This window comes from Vombatus ursinus, unplaced genomic scaffold (genome assembly GCF_900497805.2).
Source record: "Vombatus ursinus unplaced genomic scaffold, bare-nosed wombat genome assembly UNPS02014973.1, whole genome shotgun sequence".
In the NCBI taxonomy this organism is placed as follows: domain Eukaryota; kingdom Metazoa; phylum Chordata; class Mammalia; order Diprotodontia; family Vombatidae; genus Vombatus; species Vombatus ursinus.
In genome coordinates this window covers 10415806-10432331 of record NW_020954751.1, presented here as the reverse complement: position 1 = coordinate 10432331, position 16526 = coordinate 10415806, and the positions used below count along the sequence as shown (strand labels likewise).

General features: G+C 38.8%; 1 protein-coding gene across 1 annotated transcript in view; it reads left to right on the top strand.

The window, feature by feature from the left end:
* KCNQ3 (potassium voltage-gated channel subfamily Q member 3) overlaps positions 1 to 16526 on the top strand; it is a 455649-nt gene that overhangs the window by 422201 nt on the left and 16922 nt on the right. Inside the window, exons 10-11 of the mRNA XM_027845526.1 lie at positions 10714 to 10916; positions 13632 to 13734. Coding sequence (XP_027701327.1) covers positions 10714 to 10916; positions 13632 to 13734 — 306 coding nt within the window. The remainder of the gene's footprint in view (positions 1 to 10713; positions 10917 to 13631; positions 13735 to 16526) is intronic.

Below are 16526 nucleotides of genomic sequence, written 5' to 3'. Positions count from 1 at the left end.
TCCAGTACTTCTTCCAGGATAACCCCAAATGGGTCACAGAGTCAGACACGACTGAAACAACTGAATAACAAAAATAATGCAGTGGGGCAAAGGAGAGTCAGTTAAAGTACTATGAGAAATCTATGGTGGGATTAACCTGGGCCGGGGGCAGGGAAGGGATTTTACATGAGTTCCTCTTAGAACGTAAGATCTTTTGAGGGCATATGCTGTTTCCTTATGACCTTTGTGTTTTGGCATCTAGAACAATGCCTGACACATAGTACTCAATTCATGTTCCTTAAATTTAAGTAGTATTAAGGGTTTTTAATAGTTAAGGAAGGATACATTGGATACATCCAGGTGTATAACATAGACATTTACAGAGCAGATTTCAAAATATTTAGAAAAATGTGAGTTTGAAACTTCATTTCAAGGCACTAAAGGGGTATCAGCTCAATAGAGATGAAAATCTCTCAAATGCAAAATTCCGGCAACACAACCAAAAGTAATCCTCAGGAGGAGAAAAGTGAATGACAACTAAAGAAACCAGTGCAAGCATTGGCACTGAGGGAGCTGCAGCACTGAGCTGTGATTTTTCAAGGACATTTACGAAAGGCAAGTGACAGTGAATATAAAATAGTGGCATGAAACTCTCTGGATGTCGTCAAGAAGTCTGAAACCCCAGATGACCTGAAGCTTGTAGAAAACGCTGAGGACAGTCCAAAGGAATATGTGTTCACAAAGTAGCCTGGGAGCAAGGAGCCCGTTCTGGGAAAAGATCGTCACGACACCAACTCCATCTTAGCAAGGCTCCTCAATACTTCCTATTCCTTGTAAAAATGTGAAGTTTATTTTGTGTCTTTTATCAACATCATGTTCACATAGAGATGAGAATGAAACGCTTCCTTATTGCTTCTGGCAACCTGCCCAATTAAATTATCCCTCCTCTAATCATTTCCAATGACCCTGGTAACAAAAACTCCATGTGGAATCATGAAATTGTACTGAGCAGAATGACTAGGGTGCTGGACTTCAAGTCAGAAAGTTTGTTGTTGTTTAGTTGGTCAGCCATGTCTGACTGTTTGTGACCCCATGGACCATAGCGTGCCAGGCCCTTCTGTCTTCCACTAACTCTGTCCAAGTTAATGTTCAGCGTTTCCATGACACCATCTATCCATCTCGTCCTCTGCCAGCCTCTTGTCCTTTTGCTTTCAATCTTTCAACATCATGGTCTTTTCCAATGAGTCTCTTCTTCTCATCATACGACCAAAGTATTTAAACATCAGCTTCAGTATTTGACTTCCCAGTGAATAGTCTGAATTAAAATCTCTATAAATATTGACTGATTCGATCTTCTTGCTGTCCAAGGAACTCTCAAAAGTCTTCTGTAGCAACACACTTCAAAAGACCTGGATTCAAATCCTGCTTCAGACAGTTATGTGTGATGCTGGATAAAAAAAAAATACTTAACCTCTCTGAGCCTCAGTTTCCTGCTCTTTAAGATGGGGGTATTAATAATAAGATAATAATAATATAACAAAATAATAAAAAACCCTTGCTGAGTTTTGGTAAGGCTCAAATGAGATATATGTATGTAAATCACTTTACAAATGTTAGAGGATTACATAAATTTGAGCTGTTATTACAGTTACAAAGAGGACACTTTGGATAATGGAGAATGAAGTGGGAGTTATAAAATCAAATATAAATGGAATTTTCATTCTATTCAAAAGATTGCAAAGCATTTGCACTGAATGATGGGATCAGGTTGAATCATTCAATTTAGTTCATTTCAACAAACATTGAGTAAGCACCTACTGTATGCAGACAGCTGTGCTAGGCTCTGAGAGACATGCAAAAAACATAATCCCTGCAGTTACCAGTTAATTTTCTGATTGCTCAGTAGCTGGTACTATCCTTCTAATTAGGCAGTTTTCTGGTATTTCCTCCCACTGATCGGCATCAAACCACAGCACTGCCAGGGAAAAAAACTGTCTCATTCCTCTTTGTATGTTTAAGTAAATGCAGACACTCTTCCTTCACTGGGACCTCAGGTTGTGTGCTCCCTTGCTGTCCTGGTAACTACCTCTCCCTTTGACCTGGGAACTCCAAAGTGCATGGCATGCTGACAAACTCCCTATTCCTGTGCCCTGTGCCTTTAAGGGAAGAAAAAGAGAGCAAGGTTTGAATCTTCTGGCTATACACAGAATAAGGTAGGAAAGGGAGGATTTTGGGGAGGTCTTCAGTCTAACAGAAGATGTTTGAGAAGAAAAGCCAGACTATAGAAAACACTACCCTAGCACAGTCAGGAAGAGGAATCTTACTGTGGGATCCCAGCAGGGACAAGGCGTTTGTGCCCCAAGACAAAGTTTGATCCCCCATTGGTTATGTTCTTGTGCAGGCTTTTAGACTTGGCTATACCGCAAGGGACTTCATTTCCTACAAAATAAATCACTGCATGCTATGGAGAACAGAATGATCTGGCATTGCAGTTGGGTCTATTTATAAAAATTCATATTAAAAAATGTTCCATATTCTAGAGAACAACTCCCCCTAATCTCCAACATGAATAGTGCACCCTGGGTGGCTACCTGCTTTGTTCACCCCAGGTCCAGTTCTCAGTGGCATGCATTGATTGATACTGAGCTATTTATAACATGTACATATCTACAAGAGGTTCATAGAAAAAACTGAAAGCAGATAGTGCTGAATCTCTTTCTGTGTCTCTATCTTTCTGTCTCTGTGTCTCTGTCTCTCTGTGTCTGTCTGTCTCTCTCTCTCTCAAATGAAATGTCTGAAGTTTGGAGTGAAGAAGGCCTGCCTGCTGACCAGTAGCCCTGGTTAATAGTCTACCTAGGGCAAAAGTCTACTTACCTTGCCTAAGTTAAACTCTTCCCATGACAATGGCATAATTGGGATTAAAATCCATGTATCCTACCTCCTAGTCCAGGGCTCTTTCTAGTACATGGTATTACAAAATTCAACAGAAGATAGTAGTAGTAGTAGTAGTAGTAGTAGTAGTAGTAGTAGTAGTAGTAGTAGCAGTAGTAGTAGTAGTAGTAGTAGTAGTAGTAGTAGCAGTAGTAGTAGTAGTTGTTGTTGTTGTAATAGTAGCAGTAGTAGTAGTAATGATTAGCATTTATATAGTACTTTAAGGTTTGCAAAATGTTTTATGGATATCATCTCATTTGATCCTCATAACAACCCTAAGAGGTTGGTGTTATTACTATCCCCATTTTACAGATGAGAAAATGGAGGCAGAGGTTAAATGACTTGCCCAGAATCAAACAGCTAGTAAGTGTGTGAGTTTGGACTTGAACTCAGAGCTCCCTAACTTCAGTCCCAGAATTCTCTCCACTGTGCCCCCTATAGGAATTGCTCCATCTTGATATATAATCATATATTAACATCACATATAACCATTACCCTTCATATTTATAGAGCACTTGATACTTTTTTGGAGCATCTCCCATGCATCTTCTCACTTTATCTGCACACTAAACCTATAAGTTTGTGTAGTATTATATCCATTTTACAGAGGAGGAAACTACAAACCCTGTGAATTTGGGCAAATCTATTTGCCTTTCTGAAATTTAATTTCCTCATTTATAAAATATAATTCTCTACTTCCAGGACTCTTACTTTCATTGGGGTCAATAAAAATACTGGCATTCTCTCCCTACCACAGTTATGAGTATCAAATGAGATCGTGTATATTGAATGTTTTCTCTACATACTCTTTAGAATACTCTACAAAGTACTTTCTTCACAATAGTCTTATAAGGTAGGGAGGGAAGTAATGTGATATCCATTTTAGACATGAGGAAACTGATTCAGAAAAGTTAACTAGCATTCCCAAACAGAGCCATAACTAGGGTTAGTGATACCATGGCCAAGAGGAAGATAATTCCATGCTAAACTCTGGTATTTCTACACTTTTGAAGGGCTGAAAGAGCTATCGCCTGGATTAGCATACCAGGAACAAAAGCCCTGTTACCCTTCCCTAGTTAGATTCTTCTCAGTCATATCCTTAGACAGCGGCATAGTTGGGGCTAGAATCTAGGTAGGCTGTCTCCTAGTCCAGGCTTTTCCCAGTAAATAGTATTTATGAAATTCTATGGAAGCAGATCATTTAATAGGCACTTTCTGATCAACCATGTAACCAATATGACAGGAGAAGGGATCAGTTGAGACAGCAAGGGGTAGGGGAGAATAGGAAGGTCATTTGACCTAAGCTTCAAGTTCAAATTTAATAGGTAAAGAACTACTACCATTTAACTATGGCTCAAGAGCATTTGAATATTTTTGTTGCCTTAATATGAACTATAGCATGGTATTTCTTTCTGTCTAGATTTTCTTTCCGTTATTGGTACATATAGCAAAAATAAAGGATAGCGGATGAACATTCCACATGTTGTAATGCTATCCATAAGATAATAAAAGACCTGGAGGAAATCATCCCTTCATACATTGGGTAGGTCTTCTATAAAGGACTTATGGAAGGACATAGGACACTAATCTCATAGAATGAATAGGATCATAGAATCACAGATCTAATGTTGGAATAGACATTTAGGTGTAATAGATGCACCACGGTGGCTCAGTGAATAGAGCACTAAACCTGGAATCTGGGAGACCTGAGTGACTTCAAATCCAGTCTCAGCTGCTTATTAGCTGTATGATCCTGGACAAGTCACTTAACCTCCGTCTGCCTCAGTTCTTTCATCTGTAAAATGGGAATGATGATAGCACCTCATTTGTGAAATGGAGATAAGAATAACAAGGATAAATATAAATAACATGATAATAGTAAGGATAAAATGAGATAATATTTATAAAGCAATTTGAAAAACAAAGTACTATACAAGTACTGTGTAGAATGCCCCAAAAGTCTATTGTGTCAGCTGCTAAGGGTTGATATAAAGATAAATAAGAAAGGACTCCCGCCCTCCTGGAAGCTGCAGTTCAGTAGACAAGATGAGGCAACTTCAGAAATACCATAATCCAAAATAGAGTATGATAATTACATAGAAGAGGTATAAAGAATATAAGTTATTAGAGTTTAAAGATTTTTGAGACGCTCTGTATAACTGCTAGATGTTGTTGTTGTTGTTCCTATTGTTACTGGTATTATCATTACTATTTCACTCCAGAAAAAAATTTAAAATAACACAAAGTACTCACAGGAGCACTTAACAAGCAAGACACCCTCTATTATGGTGAGTCTCATAGCAACATCGATATAGAGCATGAAGGGACCATCTAGTCCAGCCCCCTCATTTTATAAATGGGGAAACTGAGGCCCATAAATCAAGTGACTTCCCCAAGTCCACACAACTATTAAGTGGCAGTACTGGGATTTGAACTCAAGTCCTTCGATGCTGATTCCAACATTCTTTCAATTAATTACACCTGTAATTACTCCTGTCTCTTGTCTCTCTGTAATTCATCACTCTCACTACACAACTAACCAACCCCCTTTTCTGGTCATATAGATCTTTGATGGTATTTTTAATATCTTTTTTTCCACATGCAAATCCTCATAGATAATACATCTAGGTATACCCACCATGAGTCTTTTCATTATGCTTAGATCACTTGAAAAGAATATTGTTCTAAGACCATAGTCTTCAATGATGTTTCCCCCACCCCAGCCCATATGCCTGTTTAGAGTTTGAAAATACAGATAGAGACTACCCTGGTGATAGTATTGATACAGGGAATTCCTAAATGAGGACAGCCTTCTACCAAGACAGGCTGGCCCCTTTTCTGAACCCTGTAATCATAGAGAGTTGTATAGTAAAGACATACATTTATAAAACCCAGAGGATAAAGATTGTACTTTTTGTTCACACTCTCTTTTCTTTAGACAAAAAATAAAAAAAAATTTAGGTTTTCTTTGTAACTTGACTTCTTTTTCTTATGCTTTCTTAGATTTATTTATTAAGACAGTCTTTCTTTACCTATTTCTCAGAGACAATCATGACCATCCAAGGTGTAGAAGTTAAGCTTCACTGTGTTTTATTAGGCCCTGGACCATTCAGAATGAAAAGGCTTTCATTCTCTCTTCTCTAGCTCCAGCTCCCTTTTCAACTGGACTCAATTAGCCTTTGTTATTGGTTTCTCTGTGTTTAAAAGCCTTCCAAGGCAGGCTCCTAGAAATCAGGCACCATTTCTGAGATGAGCTTGTCATGCTAGACCCTGCCATGCCCACAGAGAACAAGGCTAGAATTATTCACTTGAAAGCCATACCGAAAAGGGAAGACATAGCTATTGTGGCTCAGGGGATGAATCTTTCTGCTATCTGATCATCCATCCTTTTAGGTATTCATTTTCTAGTAACACAATTAGAAAGCAAAAAGATCTCTCCCCCTGCTGCAGAAAGAACTTAAGCCACTTGTGCTATAATAACCAGGAGTAATTCGCAGCAGATATTAGATTACAGACTTGAGTGCTTTCAATTTCTGACAACATGTTCACCCCACGCTCAAAAATCATCATCTGGGACCCATATTGTATGAAGTAAATAGAGGTGAACCCAATAGTACAGGTAATAATATTGGTATGACCTGCATCCAGTGGGCTGTTTCAGTGCCAAAAAACCCAGCACCCACCTCCAGAGATTCTTTGCCCTAGCTCATCTATTCCAAAGTCACACATGGGGGTTTAGAATCAGGACCAAGCATCTGCAATGAATCTTACTTTAAGCACCTTATCATGGTCTATGTATACACTCTATACACACTTATCTCCTGACATGCTGTTGTGTGGTCAGCCTTCCTGTACTCTACAGCTAGCTTAAGTAAATCTATAAATTACTAAATCCATATCAAGAGCCCACTGAAATTCATAACCCAATGCTTTCCATGCTCTAGCAAAATATCCCTCTTCATTTTGTTTCCTCCATTTCAAATGCTCTCTTCTAAGGAATCCAATTTAAAAAAAAGTTAAGTGACTACTATTCTGTCAGCTGCTAAGGGTTGATATAAAGATAAATAAGAAAGGACTCCTGCCCTCCTGGAAGCTTCAGTTCAGTAGACAAGATGAGGCAACTTCAGAAATATCATAATCCAAAATAGAGTATGATAATTGCATAGAAAAGGTATAAATTTCAATAACTCTGTTCATCACTTGGAATCTGGCTTATGCAAACATAAGAGATGCTTCATTCACTGGTAAAATATTCATTGAGGCATAAAACACTGTAAGATAATAAGAAAACCAAGATGAATTTAATACCATTCTTACCTTCAAGAAACTTACAGTCTAGTAAGCAATTAGGTTTCAATGTCTGTCTCCAATCTTCCCCATGAAACTATCCATCTCTACGCAGCCCTGGCTGTATCTATAACTCTGGTGAAAAAATGATTCCAAAATGAATCCAACTTAAAAATTCATCAGTTAGATCACCAAAGGTTAGATTTAGTTATAGATATGGAAGAGAATTTAGAGCTTAACTAGAGACAGGACCAGAGAATAGAGAGACATGAGGGGCATCAAAACTCATAGAATCAAATCCAATTTTGTCATTTTACAGATGAAGGTGCTAAGAGACCAGAGAAATTGAGTGGCCTCTCCAAAGTTACATGGGCAGTACAAGTAGCAGAGCCTGGGTTTGAAAAGAGATAATTTGACTCCAAATTCAATATTTGCTCTGCTCTATACAATGGGATTGACTACAGATGCCATCCTTGGGTGGCCACTCCCCTCGTTTTACAGATAAACAGCTGAAATCCAAAAAGGGTAACAACCCTTCCAGACTCACACAGCTGTTATGTGATGGTGTCTGAACTCAAACTTAGGTCTTCTGACTCCAAGCCCAGTGCTTTGCACACTGTATCTCACAGACTACCTCTAACCTCACTATATGAGGCAGTTAGGTGACTCAGTGAATATGGAATCAGAAAGATCTAAGTTCAAATTCTGTCTTAGATACTTAATAGCTGTCTGACCCTAGGCAAGTCACTTAACCTCATCTGCCTCAATTTCCTCATCTGTAAACTAAAGATGATAATATTATCTACCTCCCAGGATTGATGTTAGGATCAAATGATATGGTATTTTGTGAAGTGCTTTACAAGTCATAAAGTGCTATATAAATATTAGCTATTAGTTATGTGGAGGCACAGAGCAATCCAAGACTGCAGGATTTCTGACAGTGATTTGACTATGCAGAACAATCCTTCCATCCAAATCTTGTCATGAGGGCATTTCAGAAAAACCCCACTGCCAGTCATATAGAAAATAGCTAAGGACCTTATATCCAACTGGTCAATGCCTTAATCTTCCATCTATGACCAGGGGGAAGTGTTGGTCCTTGGGATTTTTATCACCTTGGCAATACCTACTTTACAGTCATAACTGTAATCAATTTGACTCTTCAGAAATCCAGATATATGCACCCTTCAGGAGAGACTGGAGGTTGTGGGTTGTGTCAAAGGTGGGTACTTATATTTCAGAACCAATCCAGTCCAAAGAGTGAGTAAAAAACAAGAACTAATAATAATAACTATTTAGTTATCACTTTAAGATTAATAGAAAACTTTATATTATCTCAGTTGACACTCATAACAACCCAGTGAGATAGGTGCTATTATTATCCCCCCCATTTTACAGATGAAGAAATTGAGAATGAGAGAGGTTAAGTGACTTGCTCAGAGTCACACAGCTAGTATCTGAAGCAGGATTTGAACTAAAATCTTTCCAGTTCCAGGACTCTATCCACCTAGATGCCTCAGTTGCTAAAATTCATGTGTTGTTTTAGAGTTCACTAAGTCCTTAACAATTACTATCTTGTCTAGTCTTTACAGCAATCCAATAAAGTAGATAGTGCATGAATTATTATGCCCATTTTACAGGTGAAGAAACTGAGACCCATAACTAGGTTAAGTGACTTGCCCAAAGTCACTTGACTGGTAGGGGGAGCTCAGTCTGTCTGACTCTAAATAGAGTGAGCTTAGCATGATACCATGATTGCATGATGTGCTAAGCTCTGATCATACAAGGAAGGGAGAGGAAAGAGGGAAAAAATAAGCATTTATATAGTGCCTGCTATGTGCCAGGCACTTTCCTATGTGCTTTACAAATATGACCTCATTTTATTCTCACAGCACCCCTATGGTTGCTACCATTATCTCAATTTTATAGCTGAAACTGAGACAAACAAGGATTAAGTGACTTGCTCAAGATACACAGCTCACAGCCAGTAAGTGTCTGAAGGCAGATTTGAACTCAGGGCTTCTTGGGAAGGGATCTCCAGTCCAGTGCTCTATCTACTACACCACTAGCTGTCTCTAAGAAACATACATAGACCAATATGACACAAGTCCCTGCCCTCAGGGAAATGATGCAGACTCTAATAAGTAAAATGCAAAGCAGTGTAGGATTTCCTGGGAGAGATAAAAAAGTGTTATTTAATGAACTCTTATTCCCAGTAAGGCAGAATATTGTCATGAAGATGGATGCTGGACGTGGAGTCAGGAGATCTGGGTTCAAATCTAACTTCTGATATTTAATAGTCATTTAATCATGAGCAAATTCTCTTTGAGTTCTCAAAGCCTCAATTTCCACTTCAGTAAAATAGATAGAATAATACTTGCCCTACCTATATCACAGGGTTATTTTGAGGAAGGTGCTTCACAAACTATAAAGCATTATGGGAGTATGTATCGCTATTATCATGCCCAGGAGAAAAAAAAGTACAACACCAAGAAAAAACTGGACTTGCAGATTATATAGCATCTGAATGCCTATGTCCTGAATAGTTCCATTTAAGAATTAATCATCTATCTTAAGAAAACATGACTGAATAATGGGTAGATAGTAGGTATCCTAGTATTTAGTAACTGGTAGTAAACACAGCCGACATACAGGTACCCATCATGTATTCTGAGACAGCTGAGTAAGGACCTTTCCTATATCAGGAGATATCTCAGTTGTCCCACTTCTTACTTTGGTTTGACCCTACCTCAGTCTACAAAGATCCTGGCTGTGTAATGAGGCCTGTCTTTAATGTACCCCATTATCATGCAAGGGTAGCTCCTTCTTCATCCCCAAAATTATTTTGCATTTACCTTGCATATTTATATATATATAATATATATAATATATATATTTTTTTGTATTCACTTATCTATATACATGTCGTTTCCTCCCAACTCCCCACCACTGTTAGAATGTAAGCTCCTTGAGGGCAGGGACTACTTTATTTTTATCTTTGTATCTACCTACCTGCCTATCACAGCATACAGCAGGTGTATAATAAATCCTTGTTATTAAATTCTATCAAAGTTACCAGAAAAAAAATTGGAAAGGTGGGGAAATAGTTCCAATGGTAGCCATTTTTATTTCCTGTGAGGAAGAAGTCCATGGTGTTTACAGAGAGAGATGCTCTTTGAAAGGTGCAAAAATGTCCCTGCAACAAACACAGAGCTAAAATATTTGGGGCTCTGACTTCAAAAGCAAATGTCTCTCACATTTCATATCTTTGTATAATATGTCAGTCAATATGATCATCTGTTTGAAATCCCCCCCACCCTCAAAGGACTTGACATGTTTAACGCCCAAAAAGGGTACCCCTCTCTATCTTTAGAATTCTTCACAAAGCACATTTCTCCCTTCTCCTGGGGATATGTGAGGGGATCTTAGAATATAAGGTACATAACAGGGATGGACATGCAATGTTAAGAGCCTTCACTGAAGGAGGAAAATTGTTCACTTTTGCTTATTTTGTAGCCAAAAGCTGGGTCTCTTGGATCGGGTTCGACTTTCTAATCCTCGTGGTACCAATACTAAAGGAAAGCTATTTACCCCTCTGAATGTAGATGCCATAGAAGAAAGTCCTTCTAAAGAGCCAAAAAATGTTGGCTTGAACAATAAGGAACGTTTTCGGACTGCATTCCGAATGAAAGCATACGCCTTTTGGCAGAGCTCTGAAGGTAACCCCAGCTTCCCTTCCTTCCTCCAACTTCCTCTCACTTTTCCTCCATTCCTTCCGAGCTCACTTCCATTGAAATATCTATGAAGTTGCCCAGCATCTTCAAAATAGCTCATTCCCTCCAACTTTGACTAATTCCAACACTCCACCCCAATTTTTGGCATTCTCATTAAGCATTTAAGGGTAGGAGAAATCCTTCCCCCCCCAAAAAAAATTAAGAGAGAAGTTTTCAGGAAATATCCCAGTCAGGCAGATGCATTTAATAACAATAATTACCATTTGTCAAGTGCTGTATAAAGTTTTCAACAAGCTTTCTCTATATTATCTTATTTGAGACTCTTCTTGGGCATATAACTTTTATACTCCTTTTACAGAGGAAGAAAATGAGGCTCAAAGATGTCTAGGGACTTGTTCAAGGACACATAGTAAAGTAAATGACAAAAGCAGTATTTGAACCAAAGTCTTCCTGATTCCAAGTATACTACTTTATGTCTGAGGAAGGCTACAGTGCCTCCATTTTTCAAGAGCCTCCAGCATCAGGGGACAGTGAATGGGGAAAGGCAGCATGCTGTCATGGATAGAGGGTTGACTTGGAGTCAAGAGAAGATGCTAATCAAATCCTGACTCTTACACTTCTTTTCTCTGTGACCCTAGACAAGTAACTAACCTCTCTGAGCCTCACCTCAATTTCTTTGGAAGATGAAGATGAAGATGATATGCTGAGTACCTGTCTCACGGGTTCTTATGAGGCTCAAATGAAATAATGTTCAAAAAGTTATTTGCAAGCTTTCAAGTTCTATAGATACATCTATTATTAGTGGGGGTTGGGAGAGAGAAGGAAGTCTGTGTGTAGAATCCCATACACCCAGTGGCAACATTCTTCCAGAACTGAATTTTCACTTAAGCTGGAAAAGGAGTCTTAAAGTCAGTAAACCATCCCATGAGAAGGCTAGGATAGAGCCACATTAATAAGAATGTCTGAAGAGACAATGTTAGATGAGGACACTTTTTTTTCCTTTCTGAGGAGTGTATTAGATTAAGATGCAACACCACCTCCACTCACTGAGAATTTAGAGAATATAAATTATGGGATCACAGATTTAGAGCAGAATGTGTCCTTATCAAGTCCAACCCACTTATTTACAGATGAGGAGACTGAGGCTCAGAGAAGTTAAGAGACACACAGCTAGTGAGGCAGAATTCAAACCCAGGTCTTCTTGACTCCAAGCCCAGTACTTTATCCATGACACCAGGCTGTCTCAACAGGCGCTGACTCAATAACTCAATTGATGAATATTTATCAGCTGCCTTCTATGAACATAGCACTGCGCTAGGCACATTATAGTGTCCGAAAGTGAACGAGATGTGATCAGTACCTTTAGGAATTCACAGTCTAATAGTGGGAACAGAAATACACACACACAGACACACACATATAAGCATACACATACAGGAATATACATATAAATTTATACATATACATATACAGGTATATGCACATAAATTTATGTGCATATATGTATATATACATATGTGTATATATGTGCATGTATACATGTACATATATAGATACACACAAATACAGTTCTATTCATACATATATACATATGTATATATAGTACACACAAATAATATTAAGTATATATAAATACACACATAAATAATATTAATAAGATTTCTTACTCTGCTCTCTGGAGAATTTATGATTCCAGGGATGTGTTTAACCACCAACACAAATTACAACCCTTCTACTCCTCAATAGATAGTCTTTGTGATTATTTGTGGCTAATAATAATAATAATAATAATGACAATAACAATCACCAATGATAAGTCCCCAGGGATGAGCCTCTCCAAACTTAGCTAACCTTGGATGACAAACATATAGAACTCAAACCATTTTCAACTTAAATACCCCATCTAAGAGTGAGCTTCATTGGCATAACCTGAAATGACTGGTTCACCTCCACGCCATGCCAAGGTATTTAAACAGAATGTTAGCCATTTTAAACATGTATTAAACACCTTCTGTGTACATAGCACTGCCCTAGGCACTTGGGGAGGAGGAGAGACATACAGAGCTTGAGGCAGTATGTGGTAGTAGGCTAGATCTGGATTCAGAGGACCCAGGTTTGAATCCTAGCTCTGCCTCTGACTTCCTATGTGGCCTTGGGTAATGGTATTTATCACTTAACCTCTTTTGACCTCCACCTGCAAAATGAGGGCACTTGGACTAGGCAGTCATTGATGTCTTTTCTAGTTCAAGTATTCTTATCCCCATTTTACAGGTGAAGAACTTGAGGCCCAGACAAGTTAAATTAGATGCCTAAAGTCTTACAGTTAGCAAATGGTGAAGGCAATCCCTGAGCCCAAATCTTCTAGATAGAAATCCCATATGCCTCACAATCCTGAACTCTACAGCTAAAAATGTCTAGTTTTAATTAACTGAAATCATTTTAAAAAATAATCCTAAAGCTAAAAGGCCATAGAGACCAAACTCCTCATTTTACTAATAAGGAAACTGAGTCACAAAGATTTTAAATAATTTCCCCATTGTCCCACCGTTAATAAGTATTTGAGGCAGGATTTGAACCAGGTCTTTATGACTCCAAGTCTAGTATGCCATACTGCCTCTCCAGAATGCTAATGTGATGAGATCTCTAAGCCCCACAGGGTTCTATGACCTGGTTTTTAGGTTTTTGTATCCTACTTCTTAGATGCCGGGACCGGAGAACCCATGACTGAAGAACGGGGCTACAGTAATGAATTCCTCATAGAAGACATGATCCCCACACTCAAGTCGGTCATCAGGGCAGTCAGGTATTGCTTTTATTGCATGTCTGTTTTACTTCCATGGAGCCAAACTGAAGCAGCAAGAAATTATTTCTATTCCGAGGTGAACTCTCCCTTGAGTGGCCAGGGAAATGCTGGCACTTGGTAGACTTTGGAGGCCAGGTAAGAATCACCCTTAATTTTTGTTGTTATTGTTCAGTTGTTTCAGCCATGTCTGATGCTTTGTGACCCCATTTGGGGTTTTCTTGGCAGAGATACTGGATTGATTTGCCATTTCCTTCTCCATCTCATCTTATAGATGAGGAAACTGAGGCAAACAGGGTTAAGTGACTTGCCCAGGGTCATACTGCTAGTAATTATCTGAGGCTGGATTTGATCTCTAGATCTTCCTGACTCTAGGCCTGGCACTCTATTCACCTAGCCGTCCCACCCTTAGTTAATGTAAGTCAAACTTAAAAGACTCACTACTGTAGAATATTACATGAAGTCATAGCCACAGAATGTTAGCACTAGAAGAGAAATAAGAAGTCAATCTGTCCAACTCGTCTCTGATAAATGAATCCTTCTATCCTGTGCTCACAGAGTTGTTCACCCTCTGTAAGCAGACTATCAATGATGGCTACTTCTACTTCAAGTCAGCCTAATTGGACAGTTCTGTTCACAGAGTTCTCTCTTATTTTAGACTGAATCTAGCTCCCAGCAATTTCTACTCATTGATCACAAAGTAGTTGTTCCCCTAAAAGGTACACTGGACATAACTAATCCTTCTTCCACATACCAGCCTTTCCAATGTTCACATGCAGCAATCATGCCCCCTTAATTAAAGTTTCTCCAGCTCCCCGGTTGCTTCGCTAAATCCTTCCAAGATATTTTCAAGTGCCCTTGACATCTTCATCTCCCTCCTCTGGACATGGTCCATCCTGTCAAAATTTTCCTAAAATGTGTCACCCAGAACTGATAACTACATTCCAGATGTACTTAACAACAATAATAATAATTAGTACTCACATAGAACTTTAAAGTTTGCAAAATGTTTTATATATTTTATTTCAGATGAGAGTTTCTATCAGTCTTACATGAGAAAGTGATTCATACAGTAACAAATAATTCCCAATGGTTCTTTTTCACTTCTGAAAATCACAGAATAGCTTCCATGTACCTTCTAGCAGTGTTCTCCATGTATAGTAACAACTATTTGATTGAAAAGGCAGGCAGGGATTGACTTTGGGCTGACCTTAACAAGTCACTTTGAAGGTCCTTTCTCTCCTCCGCTATTCTACTGCCTATTTTGTTTTTGTTTTTTTCTCTCTCTCTTTTTTAACAAGACAATCAAGCACAGGATTTTGTCTAGACTAGAACATACAAGAGTCTAATCTGTCTTTTTATATGTACTTAATAATTCAGAGGCAAAATGAAAGCATGCCTCCATATGCCACCCAGTCCCCAAACTCTCTGAAAATTTTAAGACTGATCAACTGGGATATGATTATATTAATCACCAAGGGATTCCTTAGAAAAGTTATTTAATAAATAACTTTATTCCTTATTGCATGGAAATTCTAATGTATGGGTTGCTAAATAACTTTATGAAGATGAATGAAGGCAGAGAAACTTAATATTGAAGCATTAGGACTCCCTTTCAAGTGAAAAGCCATAAGAAATAAAGATAAAAACGTCTCTGAAATGAAGACTTGATTTGCAAAAATTCTCTTTACTAAAATTCATTTTCTATCACCACAGCATAAAGGTTAGTACATCTGCAGTGATAGATTAATAATGGATCCATTATTGTATTTGTTTTTCAAAATAGCCCCAAGTGATAAATGGGACAGGCGTTATCACTCCCATTTTATAAATGATGAAAGTGAGGACCAGGGCCTTTCTCAAAGCATTCAGCTACTAAAGAATAGATCTAAAATACCAGGTTCAATGTCCAGGGCTCACTTCACCATACTCCAATGCTCTCAGGAATGTGACTGATTTTTCTGTGGCTTTATAGAATCAAGCTAACTATTTCAGAGCCACAATATATAAACATTTCCCTCTCCAAAGCCCACAAAGAACCCTGCCTTGTGTCCTAGTAGCAATGATCATGAGATATCTTCTGCTCCATTTCTATGCATGGTGAAAGGGAAAGTGAGAGGAGCATTTTGTTTGCTGCCCACAGACCTGGAGCCAGAAGGGATCTGAGAGACCACTTAGTTCAACACCCCCTCCCCATTTGATAGATGAGGGAACTGAAGCCGAGAGAGAAGATGTGATTTGTGCAAGGCCACAAGCAACAAACATCAAGAGCTGGGAAACGGGTGGGGCAGGGGAAGGTACACAGAACCCACATGTCCATTTAATCTGTATTCACATCTTCTCTATTGCTGTCTTAAGTTTAGACAGTCAGCAACACAGTAAATCAAGCCCTGATTTGTACATTTGCTGAATTCCGTGGTGTAAATGTTCACAATGAAAATTTAGCAATCCATTCTCTCCAGCCTGTTTGAGCTGACTCCAGTGAACCCCCAATGTAGGCTCTCTGGCTTGAGAGGGCTTTTGGTACTACCCTGTATCCTATTGTCCTGGAGACTACTTCTCCTTCTCTGCCTCTGTGTCTCTGTCTCTCTCCTCCTCCTCTCCCTCCCCCTATTTCTGTCCCTTCATTCCATCTCCACTCCCCCTTCTTTGCCTTCCCTCTCCTTCTCCCTCTTTCTCTCCTCCCTCCCTCTCTCTCCTCTTCTTCTCTCCTTCCCCCTTCCTTTTCTCTTGCTCCAATTCCTTCCACCTCTTTTCTTCTCTCTCTCTCTCTCTCTCTCTCTCTCTCTCTCTCT